Source organism: Scophthalmus maximus, chromosome 9 (genome assembly GCF_022379125.1).
Source record: "Scophthalmus maximus strain ysfricsl-2021 chromosome 9, ASM2237912v1, whole genome shotgun sequence".
Lineage (NCBI taxonomy): Eukaryota > Metazoa > Chordata > Actinopteri > Pleuronectiformes > Scophthalmidae > Scophthalmus > Scophthalmus maximus.
In genome coordinates this window covers 11411984-11429740 of record NC_061523.1, presented here as the reverse complement: position 1 = coordinate 11429740, position 17757 = coordinate 11411984, and the positions used below count along the sequence as shown (strand labels likewise).

The 17757-nt window shown below is 41.1% G+C and overlaps 3 protein-coding genes and 1 long non-coding RNA gene across 5 annotated transcripts; 3 read left to right on the top strand and 1 right to left on the bottom strand.

The window, feature by feature from the left end:
* Positions 1 to 419: 419 nt before the first annotated feature.
* LOC118319044 (septin-8-A) lies at positions 420 to 8962 on the bottom strand. Of its 2 annotated transcripts, XM_035649110.2 has the most exons (11): positions 8918 to 8962; positions 8555 to 8763; positions 7051 to 7165; positions 6717 to 6912; positions 5996 to 6182; positions 5749 to 5910; positions 5132 to 5228; positions 4762 to 4930; positions 4012 to 4144; positions 3704 to 3894; positions 420 to 1141 (listed from the first exon to the last, which is right to left on the bottom strand). In XM_035649110.2, exons 2-11 carry the CDS (start codon positions 8582 to 8584, stop codon positions 1087 to 1089), a joined length of 1335 nt encoding a protein of 444 aa, XP_035505003.1. In that variant the 5' UTR covers positions 8585 to 8763; positions 8918 to 8962; the 3' UTR covers positions 420 to 1086. The 2 variants fall into 2 exon arrangements, with proteins under 2 accessions (XP_035505003.1, XP_035505004.1); XM_035649111.1 differs by lacking the exon at positions 8918 to 8962 and having other exon boundaries at positions 7055 to 7165; positions 8555 to 8571.
* On the top strand, positions 1077 to 4283 carry LOC118319049. Its single transcript, XR_004795897.2, has 2 exons — positions 1077 to 1225; positions 4033 to 4283. It is a non-coding gene; the product is annotated as an uncharacterized LOC118319049 (long non-coding RNA).
* sowahab (sosondowah ankyrin repeat domain family member Ab) lies at positions 5796 to 11065 on the top strand. Its single transcript, XM_035649118.2, has 3 exons — positions 5796 to 5927; positions 7027 to 7170; positions 9624 to 11065. Exon 3 carries the CDS (start codon positions 9638 to 9640, stop codon positions 10964 to 10966), a length of 1329 nt encoding a protein of 442 aa, XP_035505011.2. The 5' UTR covers positions 5796 to 5927; positions 7027 to 7170; positions 9624 to 9637; the 3' UTR covers positions 10967 to 11065.
* Positions 11066 to 14186: 3121 nt separating this feature from the next.
* gdf9 (growth differentiation factor 9) lies at positions 14187 to 17719 on the top strand. The gene is made up of 2 exons (XM_035649109.2): positions 14187 to 14583; positions 16035 to 17719. Exons 1-2 carry the CDS (start codon positions 14205 to 14207, stop codon positions 16973 to 16975), a joined length of 1320 nt encoding a protein of 439 aa, XP_035505002.1. The 5' UTR covers positions 14187 to 14204; the 3' UTR covers positions 16976 to 17719.
* The last annotated feature ends 38 nt before the right edge of the window (positions 17720 to 17757 follow it).

Here is a 17757-nt window from a genome sequence, read left to right as displayed (position 1 = left end):
CCTACAATCTGATTTCTTCTTTTTTTTATGTGGGCATTAAAAAATTTAAATCAATAAACCAAAACCTGCCAAAATACATATAATACAAACACTATAAAGTTTCTTACTCTAGCAGTCAATGAAATAAAGACTGAGAAAATAAATACTTTACAGCAGATGGGGGATAACAAAAAAAAAACTTTTAATTTTTTTTGATAAATTGTGTAGAATACCTTAAAAATATAATATACAGGTTGTATATATATATAGACTAGGCATTAACATTCAATGCTGTCTCTTCATTTTAACTGGACGCATAATGGCAGGTCTCTGGAACAATCTGGAAGGTCCCTGAAAGTGCTCAGGTCACGGGTTACCATAACATGTTTTCGTCCGACTTCTTTGACAGTGGGTGCAGTTATAGAGAGAACAAGACACAGTTTCAATAAAGTAACTTTTTATTAACCAAGGATATACAAGTCTTCTAGAGGGCCCACTATACAGATTTACTGACATGAAGAGATTTAATCCTGAATTTATATACATCAAGCATTTTCTTTTCTTTTTTTAATATAACAGCATTATACATAACTTTTAAGTTTAAAACTAAGAAATATATATCTTTTAGACATTACATAGGGGATGACATGTAAACACAATAGGGTACCTTTTATAATGATTTAAGATATTTGTACTGGGATTGGTTTAAAGTGCATATAAATCATAATACAGTCTGTAAAACCTTAACAGCAATTCTATGCCACTTTATAATAGAATGTATACTTCACAGTGTAAACTGTCATCAGTCCAAAACTACAAGCATAAACATGGCAGGTGAAAGAAGGTAGCACATTAAGTACAAAAACTAAAATTTTGGCAATGATGATCTTCTACTCCTCATATAGGATTGAAGGTTAGGAGTCATGCAGAGACCATGCTACAGAGCACAACTTAAAGGCTTCAAGGAGAGTTTAGTAGACAGAGAAGACTGAAGACCGACTCACTTCCAGGGATGTTAAGTGCATTTCTATAAAACTGTTATTTCACATTGTGAAAATAATACCCACGATTGTTAGTCTGTGATCGTTTGCTGTGGTAGAAAATCTTCTAATTCAAATTCCTTCCTGAGGTTAAGGAGCACGCAGATGGAAGACTAAAGAAGCTATGAGAAGGAAAGAAAAAACATGTCAATTATCTGAACAAGCAACTCAACAGTCATTAACATTTCGAGACAGGCCTCAACAAGGTATGTACTACTAAAATTTAATGCAAATTAAAACAAAGTAAAAAAAATGTTTTTGTTATTTATTCTATTTGTTGCCACTGACTGAAGACAAAAGCAAAACTAAAACTTGAATTAAATGGATAGGGCTTTTACAGAAACACTGTTAACACTGTTAATAAAACAAAAGGATCAGAAAGCCATGTTAAGTATGTAACGATGACAACAGGTGCAATTCCCAGAGTACAGAACAAACTAAAGGGGTATGAGTCCAACTGGCCAGTAGATGAACTGATCCTCTATTTGGTTTTTCATCATCATTCTTTATTTGAATTGATCATCAATCATTCATTCTTATTTTAATTGATTTCCAGACTCACAGTAAATTCATTTGATTTTTTTCTTCCAATCTTCTATATCACTTGGAGGCTAGATAATTAAATTAACTTACCTCAAACTACCAACAGTTAAAAAGATCAATTGTCTCTATTTGTAAACACACTATTAGACATTCTATACTAAAAAAATACCATACTGTAGGCCCTTCAACAACATAGTCTCCTGATTATATTATGTCAGTGTCTCACTGAGAAATAGAGATGAACACACATTCATGGCAAGAACATGAAAAAACACAAGCTACATCCTATGAAAACAGTCCACAGATGTGTTATCATGTGTCGTGCAGAGTCAGCACTAGGAGCAAATTAAATACACTGAGCAAAGCTACCTTTTTGATCCATAAGTACACAGTGGCTTATAACCACCCCATTATTCAGGCTCACATACATGCATGGTCACTGTGTCATTGAGTCCACACATACAGTGTCAGTCAGTTCTAACAGTCTGTTTTTCCCATGCTGATGGCAGACACATTCCTGGTTTTCCTGGAAGTTTGATCCATAAATCAACTGAAAAGGGAAAAGAAATAAGAGAAAATATGGAAAATGGAAAAAAATGCAGGATTTGAAGTATGGTAGAAATCAAAGGAATAAATGAATGAAATACGAATGAATCTGTTGTAACTTCTTGAAGTGTCCATTTTCCATACATACAAATAAGGCAATGAAGGCCCTGATCAGTCTGGCAGCCCAGCTTCTGGTTTTGACAGTTTCATTTAACTCAAATCAGCTTGTTTGAATATTTTTTTTTTTTAAAACTCATGGGACCTGAGTTCTCCAAATCAAATGCATGTCACATTAAAAGACTGAAATAAGATTAAAACAGAATTTATAGAGATATTTCTCAACCTGATCACATAGAGTTTGAACTGTCTTTTAAGGTCTTATCCAACAAGACACATAACCCTGAGACCATGTCTGGAACATGACTGACCAACCATGACTGTACTCCCAAATATGGTTGCAACATTTCGACTTTTTTTTTTTTTACATGCCGTCTGGAGAGGTGGAGAAGTCCTGCACTGCAGCTACTGTAGATATTTCTGTTATTATTAATAGTGAGAGGCTACTTTCACATTCACCGAGGCTTTAGCTTCCTTTTAAACTTACATGCTGGAAAACGCACCACTACGTTGTAGAGTGTTGACAATCAGTCCCAACAGATATGAGGATGCGAAACACATAAATTATTGTAATCTGTGCAAAAACAAGTCTTTCACTTGCAATTTAAACAAAGTAAGCCAGTATTGTCAACACTGAAACATTAATTACCCAGCTCCAGATTAAATTAATGCGATAGTGAGAATTTCAATGTTGTATTAATTAACTGCTAAGTCTAAAACTAGGTTATATATTACAGCCAAAAGGATCACTGGGTGCAGAAATTGAGTAGACATAGACCCGCAGTTGAATCATATTTACATTTACACTGGCATAATGCCTTAATAGTTTCCCTTACATTGTAACGGCTGTTAAAGCCGGTGAAAGCATAAAGCCGCCAGCATTCATTTATATTTTACTAATCATTAAGACAGCTTTGTGTTTGTGTATCTTTAGTTCTATATATCTAGGTGTATGCATGTTTTGAGCAAACCTAATTGATCCTGACATATAATGTCTCTACCCGCAGAAATGAGTATGATTCTATGTGGGATCTGAGTGTCGTCTGCATTGCGCATGGCGTGAGCATCGGTGAGACCAGTTGAACGTAAACAGAAGTGCCCCTGCCTGAGATACAGTCTGGCAGGTCAAGCCTGCAGAGACATAAGCATCAGGCTGTGTCATGCAAGCTGTGAATGTTCCTACTGTGTCTGGGCACAAAGTGTCAGTCTGAATCTGTCCCTGTATCAGTTTCTGAGCCAACATGGCTCCTGGGAAGATAACACTATATCTCTTTGATCACAATGGACACTCACTGCCTCTGTCCAATCAACTCCACATTGACATAATGAATATAATGTATTTGTGACATGACCAGCTATCCTCAATCATCTTGAGATATCGTCATGTTTTCACAAAGCTTGCTATGACACCCATGGTGTACTAAAGAAACCAGTTGAGCAGCAATGCAAATTAAATACTTCGAGAGAAGCAGACTTACTTCTTCTTGTCCTTGTCCTTCTTGAAGGGCTGCTGGGAGCAGCCTTGGAGCGCCTGTCCCATCAGCGTCTCAGCTGCAACCTTTCTTCTATTGAAAGCATTCATCTCTTCCTCCAGCTCACGCCTTTTCTCCTCCAGATTCCTCTTTTCATCCTGGTGCATCCGCTTGAGCTGCTCAAACCTCTCATGAAGCTAGAGAGGATGATTATGATGAGGATGATGAGGAGGATGATGGGACAGGGCACGATGTGAGACAAACCAGTTGTGGTATGTTTTCTGTAGTCACTTCATGATGTTGTCAATCCTCACCTCTTTTTCCTTTTCTTTCAGCTCTGCTTCTGTCTCCTTCACTTTGTTGACAAACATCTGCCTCATCTCTTCCTCTTTGCGCTGAAGCTCCACAATGAACTCCTTCCTCTTGGCTTCGTATGTCTCCTGAAGGCTGAGGACCGGTATAAAAGCAAAGTTTAGCTCCGGATGGACAGGATTAGCTGGCTGCGTCAGCTGTTTGTAAATTCAATCTTAGTTTGCTTGTAATATTAATGTCTACAAGGTAGTAAATTTATGTCACAAACACACGACCCCAGAGCAAATGAGTTATTATGGAAAATGGTCAACATCTGACCTGACATTAGTCATTAAAATTACTGGCAAACAATTGTTATCTGTCGCAAAAATAAAAAAACTATACCTTAAATGACTAATAATTGTGCCTTAAGGATCACACTAAAAGGCCTTATAAGGCCATCAGGAAGCATAATTCATATTATCCACTCACTCTAAATTGCATGAACACTGACATCTCAAAAATACACATATTTATGTATTCATGCAGATGTAAATGAAAAAAGGTACATTTGTATTAGTAATTTTTACATATAGCTACCTAACATACCCTTAAGGAATAAATCTGATTAGAGTTAATTAATTTCCATCTCACCAAATTATATAAACAAGGATTTCTATGTGCTGCTTAACAATACTATATTTGTCAGCACCGTTTTAACCACTGAAGTAAATTGCCCAGATGCATTTCAACAGCGCTATCCCTAAATTCACCTGAATGACTGGCTGTCCGGGTCTGTGTCCTTGAAACCCATCTCTTCCAGCTTGCAGCGACGGTAGAGTTCATAGTGTCGAGCGTGTGTTTGATCGCGGAGATCCTCCATGTTCACACGCAAAAGCATCTCCCTCAGCTTCACAAAGTCACAGTGGTTTTCATTCTCCACTGTGAAAAAAACAAACAAGCTTGCTTATTCAACCATTTGCTTTTAATTGAAAATCTTGTAAACTCTGAGCTTGCTGTGCTCATAACAACAGAGAATCATGATATTATGTTCACAACTGAAAACCTAATAATAGCCCGGCTGGAGGGATCTGACTAATTTGCTCTTTTATGATGCTTGTCAAATTAATCTCATGGACTCACCCTGTACTGATCCCCAGGGATACAGTCTTGCTTTCACCATCTTATTTCCTACTTTTACGTCTTCGACACTTCCAACCACAGCAAAAGGAAGATGTGTCTGGAACATGTAGGAATGATATTATTACAATATGGTTAAAAAAAATATGGTGAAAATAATACAACTGTTTTTATATCCAGGACAAAAAAATTCTATTACAACATGTTTCTAAAGATATCCAGTATGTCCAATATGGATTCAAAATGTGGCTTAAATTTTGCTACTAAATCTCGAACCTTTTCTGTGACAGAAACCATAAAATGGCAGCATGATATTCTGATTGAATTTAGTTTCTCATCATTATTCTACTAATATTACTACTAATATATTACTATCGACATTTTTCTAAGTGAATTGCTGAAAAAAGGCATGTGGGCAGTAATTCAAAAGCTAATGGAAAGACTCAATCCCATTGATATAATGCATTATCAAATGTAGGGGGCGGCTTATTATGAATATAATCTGTCTCCTGAGCTGATGTAAAGGGCCAAAAACAGTATTCCTGTTTATTATCAGGAACCAAATATAAAAATATGTGTGTATTGTAGTGATTGTATGTGTCTGTGATTTCAGGATTTACATTCATGGAGGAGTTGAGCTCTGCAACAGCCCCATCCTCTGTGGGGAACTGATAAATCTGAACTCCGTTGCTGACCAGCTCACTCATAATCTTGATCTTTAATTTATCCAGTTCACTCTTGGATACCGTGTCTGCCTTAGCAATGACCGGGATGATGTTCACCTGCACGGATAAACATAGTGAGTGACAGACTGAAGAATGTGTAACATGAAGTCTTAAAATACACGGCGCAAGATTCGTTGGTCACCTTGCTGTCCAGTTTTTTCATCATGACCAGGTCCAGGGACTTCAAGGAGTGTCCGTTGGGAGCGATGAAATACAGACAGATGTGGATTCTTGTGTCGTGGTAGTTTAACAGGGAACGTTTTATTTTTAACTCTTCCTCGAGATACTTTTCAAACTGGGCATCAATATACTCAAGAATGGGTTTGTAGCTGCACACAAAAGAAAGTTGATTCACACATTTAAAAAACATAGGCATCATTATTTCATCCTTACTTTTATGAACATTAAACTTAACAAAGACTTTCTTGTTGTTTGAAAGATTTGTTACTATCCCGGTTACAGACACACAAACTATAGTCTCGCAGCCAAGAATCACAGCCTTTTATACTCCCTGTTGTTGCAGCACTCAAATGTCTATTGAAATTGCATTCGTTCTACCAGTCATTCCCTTATGTCCCCTCTTTCCTCCCAATTCACATGCCCACAACAGGGCAGATCTCTTTCTCAATTCCATATTGTACAAGTGTGTTGGGTGAAGTTACAGAGAAAGAAGTTGAAATTAGTAATAGCTGGTGCTGAGAAGAAAAAAATACTACAGTTTGCTCTGAATTTTTATAGATCAGTATCATAACAGTACTGAAAGTTTCCTATAACATTTTGATTTGGGATCCACACTCTCGATTTCTAGTACGGCCTAACTAAACCAAAACAACTGACAAACAAACATCTACAAGGATTATTACCTTTCTTCTTTGTTGATCTGGTCTCCAAACCCTACTGTATGCACAATGGTCAGCTTGAGGTTGACGTTGCTCTCCTGCAGATCATATGTGTGGGGGCGTAGATGTACCTCGCTCTCATAGTGGCTGGCTTCCTCATTTTCAAATGTTGTATTGAAAAGAGTGTTCATCAGTGTTGACTTGCCGATCCCTGTCTCGCCTAAGGAAAAGAAAGAGAATATACGCGAAGATACGGAAAAAGAATATGTGATGCAGTCATGCAACAGTCACAACGAATGCGTGTCATGCTCATAGCAATAACTTTGGATTGCAGAAATCTCCTGAATCTTAAACATACCTACACAGAGGATGTTGAAGCTAAACCCCTGAGCAGCCGATTTGCTGACCAGCTGATCTGGAAGACTGTCAAACCCCACATGGCCTCCGAGCTCCAGGTTTCGCTTTTCTTCATTCTGAGGTATTTGGAAAACAGGCAGGACAAAAAATACAAAATAGTAAATGTGCTCATTAATATTTCATTATTTTAACCTAATGGCAGGAATATTTGAGGAAACAACAACAAAACAAAATGGTGAGGTTAATGAAGTCCTTCTGCCAGAGCTCATCCCCACATACTGCTCTCAAGCTTAAAAGCATTCTTTGCAAATGAGGTCATATCTTCTTCCTTCAGTGACACACTGAATAGTCTTACCATTGAAATAAATTCTGTCTAAATATTACAAATCAATTTTTTACTTTGTCTAGCAGAGACATACATCTGGCAAGAAAAATGCAGTTATTTACATCTGAAATGTAAATAACATATGTCACAGTTTACTTAGAGAGTCTATATGATGAAGCTCCGCTATAAGAGCTTAATGTAGTGTAGTGCTTTAGTATCTTTAACACTGCACACAGTAATGGCTTGTGGGATTTACTTACTCCCTCCCTCCCATACCAAAAACATCCTGGGATACTGGCATCTTGCAAAAGGCTCAACATGATGATCAGGATGCGTTCAAAACACACACACACACACACACACACACACACACACACACACACACACACACACACACACAAAGAGCTCTTTATGTAGATGTTATTTCACAGGGTGGGAGGGTATCCAAGCTGCTGGCTGCCCTGGTACCCTTAACCCCCCTTCACAGTTGGGACAGATATACACACACACACACACACACACACACACACACAGGCCTACTTTAACTCAACAAAGTGTCCCATCCTTTGCATTACAGCCTGTAAACAGAATAGACGAACATCTTTTATAATAACACGGTGCCACGAACTACACGTTTGGCTGACTCATGGTGGAAATTGTGTCTGAGCAATGTGCTGAGTCCTGACGAGGAGCTGGTGGCTGCCACCTGGGAGGACCGCTACTTATGTTCATCCTCTTAACGCGCTCTCTCGCTGCCTGCTGTCCTGGCTTTCCTTCGCATGCGTGGCCCTTCCGTCCCGGTCTGTGCTGTACTCTGTGACTTCAGCACACCTGTCCGAGGTGGACAGGCGAAGTGTCGATGCGCAGCATGCAGGCGTTGTGCTGCTTCGTGCTGCACAACGCCTGCTCGGATGCTCGGATGCGCTTTTATCCACAGAACACTTTGATCAAAATGGTCGCACGGTCGCTGAATCAGCCGCAGCTGAACATCCGCCTCGATGTCGATTCATTAGACATAGCGAGCCTCCTCGCCACCGCAGCGATTCTGCTGCATCCTCGACACGGACCCCATGGCCGGCCCCTGGCTCCTGCACAGTCCTGACCTGTACTGGGCTGCTCTCGTCCGCATGTCTGTGCTAATGATAACGAATCCCGAATCGTCGCAGGCCATCGTACTTACTGCGAACACACCCATCTCGGTAGCCGCCATCGTCACAAGTGGCTGTGTGCAGGAATTGTGTGTGTTGTGGCCGGACCTGCTCTCCACATCACACAGGGACAGACTCGCGCTCCTCTCACTGTGGCCACTTGGAGGCAACACCCCCTCGGTGCTGGAGGGCGATGTTACAACAGCTCCGAGCAGCCTCTTCACGCCTTCTCTCTTTTCAACTGGGGAAAAAAACAACCCTCTTTTATCAAATCAAGAATTATTTGGATCACATCGTGCCCAAGTTTGCAGCCGTTGCCATGGGAAACGTCATCCTGGTGTCACGGAAACAATACTGTGATTCATTTGTAAGAGTGTCTATTCTGGTTCGGTTACCTGCAGTCGTTTGACATGGAGAGTCCGTGTCCAAGGGGCTGCGCACTGACAACAACAATATAGAAAACGTCATTTCTCTTTTAAGAGGGTTCAATTCAGAAACGTGGGCAGCAGCTGTCCCAGCAACGCACTCTCGATGACAAAGTAGCCGAGTTGTTATTTTTTATTTTCGTTATACTCGTCTAAATAAACGGTGAAATCACGGTGTTGCATACTTTTATTAATTTGATTTATTATGAAAAAAAATCCAAATTGTATATAAAGTGTATATAAACCTACAAAGACATACAAACTTTTCCTGCAGCCCTCGCCCAGTTACAGTACATGCAGCTATAAACACTCAGTATAGTAGCCTGGTTCTCAAATAATTTAACAACCATTTAAGAGGGGCCCCTCTCTTTTGGGATTTAATTTTTGCTGCAATGATCTGTAATACTATTTACATCAAATTATGGAAACACATTTGTGACTCGTGCAATGGCCATTTGAGCCCCAGTGTGTGAATATAAAAAAGATGTTTAGCAGCCTTGATAGTGACGAGCAGACAGGGGCCCCTGGCCGGGAGGAGGCTCGTCTGCTGGAACACGCCGGAAGCAGCAGGTTGGTGAAGCACAGCGAAGAGGGGAGCGCGAGGAGCGGGGACATTATCCCTCGGGCTTGGTCTAAGCTATCTGCCGGAGCTGGTCATATGTATTTGTTTGCCCAGGACAAGAGGACGACATGTCTCTAACCCAAGAATCGATCCTGTCCTTCCTGCTGGAGCGCGGAGGGAAGGCGAGGAACTCGGAGCTGCTGAACACTTTCAGGAGTCAGATCGACGGCAGCGATCCCGCGGAAAAGCAGCACAATAGGGACCTGTTCAAGAAGCTGGTGAACAGCGTGGCGGTGGTCAAACAGCTCGACGAGGCCAAGTTCGTCGTCGTGAAGAAGAGGTACCAGGACTTTGTCAGGGAGCAGACGGATGACAGCTTCTCGAGCCGCAACACGAGCTGCTCCTGCACACCTCCCCGCCGCGTCGACGACGACGACACGGACTGTCCCCTCAACGCCAACTGCAATTACTACGGTGATGCCAAGCATGTGTCTGCGCGGAGTGTGCAGCAGAGAAGCACAAGTAGCGTGGACACAGCTACTGTCAAAGTCCTGAACATCTCCGCAGATCACGCGAGCAGAGCGGGGAAGTCCGGGCCTGTGTTCGCTGTCATAGCAGTGAAATCCCCACCGAGGGGCCCTGCACCAGCCGCCCAGGGGGGGTTCGGGCCCCAAGTGCACCGGCACGAAACTTCACACAAAACAATCACTTTTTCAACCGAGGCTTCTGCAGCGTCTGTGCAAACCCCGACTTCTCACTTTCCAGCTTGTGAGAGCGAGGCACTGAGTGAGCACCAATGCAGCAAAAGCAGCCCAACAGAGGACATGCTACCTCCAGGGTTTCCCCTGGTGAGGCCCCAAAGCAAGGCCACAAGACAAGCAGATGATGCCAAGTACACTGAGTCTGTGCCCTTGGAGCCAGTAGCTCATGAGTGGTTGGTGAAGTGTGCTGCTGGACTGTGGGGGCAAATCCACGCTTTGCTCCTGCGGGACACACGGCTGGCACAAAAGAAAGACTTCATGTCAGGTTTCACAGCACTACACTGGGCCGCCAAGGACGGCAACAGCGAGATGATACACAAGCTCATGGATGTCTCCAGGAAGAGAGGCACTTACATCAACGTCAACAGCAAGACACACGGAGGATACACGCCTTTGCACGTCGCAGCCATACACGGCCACACCGAGGTGATGGTCCTGCTCGTGCAAGGGTTTGGAGCCAGTGTGAACGAGAGGGATAACGCTGGCAAGAAGGCCTTCCGCTACCTTGGTGAAGGTGTGTCGGCCGAGGTCAAAGCACTTTTGGGAGGACTGCAGCAGAGCAAGTACAGGGAGAGGACAGAAGACGAAGACGACTACAGAGAACACACGAAAGGCTTCAACACCATTAGTAAACTGTTCCAGCCTCACATAGGGAAGAAACATAAGACGACAACAAAGTTTGTGCATGACTGGTGACGATGACATGGATCACATTGTGCTGTCGGATGAATAATTGTAAGATACAATACTGCTGTAATTTGTATGTTATGTTAATATAAAACAGCTTAAACCATTTTTAAATGATCAGTTGAAGTTAATTACAAATGTATACTCCCTCAGCTCTTATTGGAAGCTCCAGCTGTCCTCTACCGTGTATTACTACTTGGTGTACTATTTATGAATGGTATTTAAAATTCGATTGTTACGGCCTCCCTAACAGCAATCTTTGTTTCTTTAGTTGAGATGTATAAACAATGACCATTGCAACCATTTAACTTATTTAAATAACAGAATCTGTGATAGTGACACTGTACATATATTCATCACCCAATGTCTAATAAATCTTTGAATTCTTGATTCATGACCTCTATAATATGAGCACAGACTACACCAGGGAAACAGCTGCTATCAACACGGGGCACAACACCTCTTACATTTATGATATTCTGATCATCGATAACATCAGTTAAAGTTAAAGAGAAAACATTTGATACTGATGTAGAATCAAATAGTGGTAGATTGAAAAAATGTTTAAAAAAGATACATCTCTACTTCCGTAAAAGCAACAGGACCTTTGTGGGGCCAGTTGCAGGCAAGCAGCCAGGGTGGTGGAATGTCTCCTTTATCAATTTCTTTGTAAACTTGGGGGTGTAATGGATGAGCTTCCTTTTGTGGGTCATCGTGGGGCCCCTTTTTCTGGATTGCTGTGGAACAAAAGATAAGCAATTGACATCATCAGGCATGGCCCAAAAAATCACAGGGTAAGGATTTTTAGAAATACCTTTTGCAAAGTGAAAGTTCGGCACAATGTACACTGAATAATGGGGAAAAAAACAACGATAAACCTGATTGTGTCTCGATAGTTGATCAGATAACAAAAAAAATAAAATAGTTAACATCACAGTTTAACATTGTCACATTAATATAACTTAAATGAAACCCAAACATAACAAAAAGAGCCAACTGTTCTGTGACATAAACACGTAAAACACTTTATCATAATGGTTAAGAACTAAACCTAAGCAAACAACATGAACAATATTAATGTGAGATCTGCCATGGATGAATGAAATTCTTTTCATAAAGCAGACATGATTGAAAACAGTATTGTAACTTTTTTGAAACACAGACATACAGTTTTTAACCTCATCTGACGCAGAGAAGAACACTCCCTAATGACATGAAAAGAGTTGGAGCCCAGACAATGAAGCCATGAGCAAAACAGAACCAGAACAATGTGCTTTGTCTCGTTATCTGGGAAAGAAGCTGCTTGCAACAACAAAGGGCAGCTGCACTCATAGCAACTATTCAATAGACTGAACCATGTTTTTATCCCATCCCAAAACTTTTCTTTAATACTGACGCAGAGCTTAATGATTATGAAAGGAAGTTTACCACAGAAAGGTTTCCTATATCTATTCTTAAACGTTCAGACAAAATCTCCAAACATCAAAGTCTCTCCAACAAAAGTGTGATGTGGTCCAGGTCTTGTATAATTTCCTGTTAGTGCACAATGCCAAAATGCATCAAGTTCTAGTTTACTAACAGTCGCCGTAGAACAGAATAATAAACATATTCGATCATTTTGTAGGTAGTATGCAACTTACATCTAAAGTCCAGCTTGTGGTCCCTATAGAGGTTTCATCAATGCTTCACCACACAACAAGAGCAGGGCTTCTGCTGATGTAATTAAACTGTAAAATTACCTGCACAATACTGTTTAGGTTTTATTTGCTTGATTTTAGAAGATTGACTATCAGTGGCAGACCAACTGTTATCTATTCATTCTAAGATAGCAATTCTAATTACTTCACTGTAGATACATTTATCTGATGGACAATACATTGTTGTCCTTTCAGTTTCAGTTTACATTTAAGGCCAGTAGAGGGCAATACATTCTGACATCACCATAGACGAAACGTTTTACTTAAATAGTCATACAAATATGTTTACCTGTGATGATAACTTTAATCGGTCCATGTCAATATCTGTTTAGTTTAAGAAAGATGATTACAAGTAACTACCAACTAAAGCTTGATGAAATGGTTGAAATGGCTGAAATGTATGTTAATAAGAATATATCCAATTGTATATTATAATATACCAAATAAACAAATTGATGTTCAGTGTGCATTATATTAGACATACCTCTTTTTGTGTAGAATAAAAATGAAACTATCATTGTTCTTCTGACATGTACAATATATGTGTTCAAAAATAGTATTAAAACCCTGAATAAAGAAATGGCTGGTGAAAGGTTGCCGTTTGTTGTAGCGTGTTCTCTCTGTCCTCTAGTGGCCAGTAGCTACAGTACAATTACTGTGAAATTTCTCTGAACAGTGCATGGTCATCTTTGGTGCTTTTGATTTGATCAAGTCTGTGCAACATCTTCCTGAATGAGCTCTCCAACATATCCCCAAAACTGGGACAGATCGAGTTTCAGACGCAGAGCTAATGAAGATGACAGCTGCGAAAACTGACAAATATGAAAATGACTTCATCCCGGTAGCTGTGGCTAAATTACAGCCATATTGTAACACTAGCTAGTAGCAAAACTAGCTAACCTATTTTAGCCAATCTAACTTCTAGAAAGGTTGAGATACTCAAATAGGACCTTTTACAATATCCAAACTTAATTTCCCTGCAGTTCATGTAACATTTGCTATGTTAACAAACTTTAAGAATAGCTAGCTAGCTAGAAAACTGTAACTCACCAATGTAGCTTTCCAACTCTAAAAGTTATCTCCAAAAAATTGGACCAAAACTTCCTTTGCAAACCGATTAATATGTTTGTTTGTTTTTTTGTAAAAATACAATTGACCACTTGGGATATAAAGTCAACGTGTGACATTCCCTCCTGTACCGGAAGCTTGGAGGACTTTAGGCCTTTCCAGTCATTTGTAGCCAGTGAGTCCCTTTAAACCTTAATGTGGTTTGAAAAAAGAAAAAAGAAAAGGGGGAGGGGGTTCGTGTGGAGAAAACGTGCTGTACTTCACTTCACTGTTTCACGAACACTCTTTGTGTTTGTGTGCAGCATCGATCTTCTGAAGAATGGGCTACAGCAGGACATTGATTGTAATATTTGGACTTGAGTGATGGAGTTGATTGGCAGCACCTGCGCGTGTTGATCAGCGGCGACACGTGCTGGGCCTCGTTGACCTCGAGCGCTCAGCGGAGGGTGTCTCCGAAGTTTTGACTAGTTTCGTTATTTATAATGGAAAAACAAATGATGATGTCAGCCGCCCTTCGTTGCCTTCGCACCGTCGTCCTGCTGCTGCTGGTCGCCGACAGCCGCCCGCTGGTCACGTCGTCTCTGGTGGCCTCCAACGCTCTGCGCGACCTGGGCGACCTCAACCACCCGTACAACAGCATCTTGTCCCCGCTGCTCAAAGCGCTGTCACAGCACGGAGCGCCGAGTTGGAACCCGGGCCTGAAGAAGAAGAAGATGAAACTCGAGCCCAGGTACATTAAATATCTGACCGAGGTTTACAAGAAGCCCTCCGTAGTGCAGCGGAGTTTGGACGGGAATAAACTCTACAACAGCATCCGACTGATCAAGCCGCGGGATGAGTGTCTTGCACAAAGTATTAAAGGTAAGGAAGTGGAACACAGAGGCCACGAGGGCTCAGCTGATTGGATGATGACAGTACTCATGGTGTGCTGCTAACCAGAGCAATGATAATGCTGGAGCTGGATGAATAACAGAAAGATAAACATCGGCATTGCTCTAAAAATGTGTGTTGTTTATGTCACTTTATGAATGTAAGTTAAAGAGTGAGTAACTAGGCCAACAAGACAGAGTTGTAATGTTTTATCAACTGATCCCGTAACCTCAGATTCAGTGAGCATTAAATGGCTGTGGTGATAATAATAATAATAATAATAATAATAATAATACATTTTATTTATATAGCGCTTTTCATGGTACTCAAAGACACTTTACAGTAAGACCAGCACATACATCGCATTAAAAACAGATAAGCAATAAAACCAACACATAAAACAAGCATATTAAAAGTAATTAAAAAACAATAAAACCAGTAACTATCACGTGAGAAATGTAAGACTATTGTATGTGGAAAGCTAATCTGAAGAGGTGTGTTTTGATTAGTGTTTTGAATGGTTCCAGGTCAGTACACTCACGGATGCCTATGGGTAGTGTTCTCTAGAGGGAGTGGGCTGCAATGGTGAAAGCTCTGTCACCCCAGGTACGGTGCTTGGTCCTGAGTGGTGGGGAGAGAAGGTTTGCGTCAGAGGAGCGGAGGTTACGGGGGGGGGGATTGTGGCGGTGGAGCAGGTCTGTGAGGCAGGAAGGAGCCTGGTTATGGAGGGTTTTGTGGGTGAGGAGGAGGACTTTAAACTGGATGTGTTGGGAAACAGGGAGCCAGTGGAGGTTCTGAAGGATGGTTGTGATTTGATCACGGGAACGGGTGGGGGTGAGGAGACAGCCAGAGTTGTGGATGTATTGGAGTTTATTTAAGGCTTTTGCAGGTGAACCATAAAGGATGCGGTTGCAGTAGTCAATTCTGGAAGCGATGAAGGCGTGAATATCTGAAGTAAAAAGCTGCTCGTCATTGGGGCATTTGACCAGATTTGACTAAAAAAATAAAAAATTATAGCTGGATGTATTTTCACTGTTGTGGTCAGCATTCTATGTTTTGTGCTATCCCTGACATTTTGGATTGTGTCACAAGCATAAAACAGGTGATCTGTTGTTTCTACAGTTGCCTGGATCTGCCCTGGTCAAACCACAATGGTGCGTTAGGAATTGTGGAATGACATTATTTCCTTTTTTTCTTCAATTAAAAAAGATGAAGACAGGAAGCTTTGAAGCTTCTTTCCTTAGTATTTGAAAAAATCAACCAGCTCTTATCAGGGCTGTCACTTTGATGCATCCAGGTCCTTTTACTGATGAGGGAACCTTTGAAAAATGACTATTTGACTGCAACCCTAGTTTTGACTGCAACCCTATTACTCTTGGTATGACTCTTCTTTTATGCAATACTCTTAAGCTTTGTTTTGTTTTTTTCATGTTCTCCTCTAGAAAGCTGTATGCAGGAGCTCTCCTACAGTCTTGATCAAGTAAAAAGCAAAGAACAGCTTCTAAAGTCGGCTCTGCTGTACAATTTTGACCACGACTGCACAGAACCCTTGAACTCTGTTTGCTACCTGAGAGTCAAGGAGCAGGAGCAGTCAAACCAGTGTCAACTGTGTCCTGTAGTCCAGCATGCGGTGAACTTCACAAATGATGCTGACCGGAGGGGCAGGAAGAACTGGGTGGAGGTTGACGTCACATCATTTGTCCAGCCTCTCTTAAAGTTTGAGAAGAAGAATATACACCTGCTCATCAACATCACCTGCCCAGAGGAACAAAGATTCAAGGGCGTTAGGCGTAAAGGCTCCCTGCAGTTCACCCTGAGGCCCCCTCCTCTGCTTCTGTATCTCAATGACATCAGCAAAATCACCCACCAGAAGTCACATTTCAATGCCAAACCAGATGAAAGACCAAGCACAGCGGCAAACATGCTTGACAAGCAGATGGTGCTTAAACCAGGACAGAGGTTCGGGCGCAAGAGGAGATGGAAGAGGCAATCTCTGAAGAGCAAACAAGGTCATAAAAGGCTGGATATCAACCTGCCTGAGCTTCTGCCAAGCTCTGAGTTCCCAACGAGTGACTGTGCCTTGTATGATTTCAGGGTCAAATTCAGCCAACTCAAACTGGATCACTGGATTGTTTATCCTCCGAAGTACAACCCCAGATACTGCAGAGGCATTTGCCCGAGGATCCTGGGCTTCATCTATGGTTCACCTGAGCACACCATGGTGCAAAACATCATCAATGAGAGGCTTGACTCCTCTGTGCCCAGGCCCTCGTGTATTCCCTCCCACTACCGCCCCATGAGTGTCCTGCTCTGCAAAGAAGACGGATCCTACGTCTCCGAGGAGCTTGAAGACATGGTCGCCACCAGGTGTACCTGTCGCTAAGATGGCTGCCAACATGTGTTTTGGGTTGTTGTTTTTTTCTGGTTTATTTTTTGTTGTTGCTTTTCCCCCCATTATAAAGCTTCAAATATTCTGACCAGGCTCAGGGATTTCATGAATTTATAAAATGATTGTGCATGATCTAGAGCAGGTCTGGTTACTTAAACAAGAAGTATTTTATCCTAATGAGAAAATGTGGAAAATGTTATTTCCTTTTTGTTAAGGCGTGACAAGAGAGGCTGCAAATACATCCTATTGTTCAACTTGCTGTTTGGTATTGGCATTGAGTCTGACACACTTGAAGATGAAAATGTGTGATGTATGATTTGTATGATTTTTTAAGTTATTTTTTGTTAACTTATTTTGGGTATGTGGTCTTTCGTTATTATTTAATTAACACAGGTACTATGTTTTAAGTAGCCCTGTTCTGGATAATAGACAAAAAAAGCAGTTACAAACCTTTTACATATCATTTTATTCCTGGGGATTACAGACGGCTGTCTGAATGACACCTGTCTTCATAATGTCCAGAATGAAAGTTGTCAAGGTTTCAGTGTGTATTAATTACTTCTTGTTACTGAGCGACTGCATAGATATGAATTGACTGCAGTCATCTGACTTTGTGCTTGTTGAATGTGACTTAATGCATGTCATGTCTATTTATACAAAATTAATGGATTCACTGTTTGTCTGTGCTCAGTTTAGGGAAATTCAAAACTGAAGCTGAAATGAAAATATGTTGACTCTGAGAAGTTGGAAAATAAAAAAAAATTAGCAGGCATAAA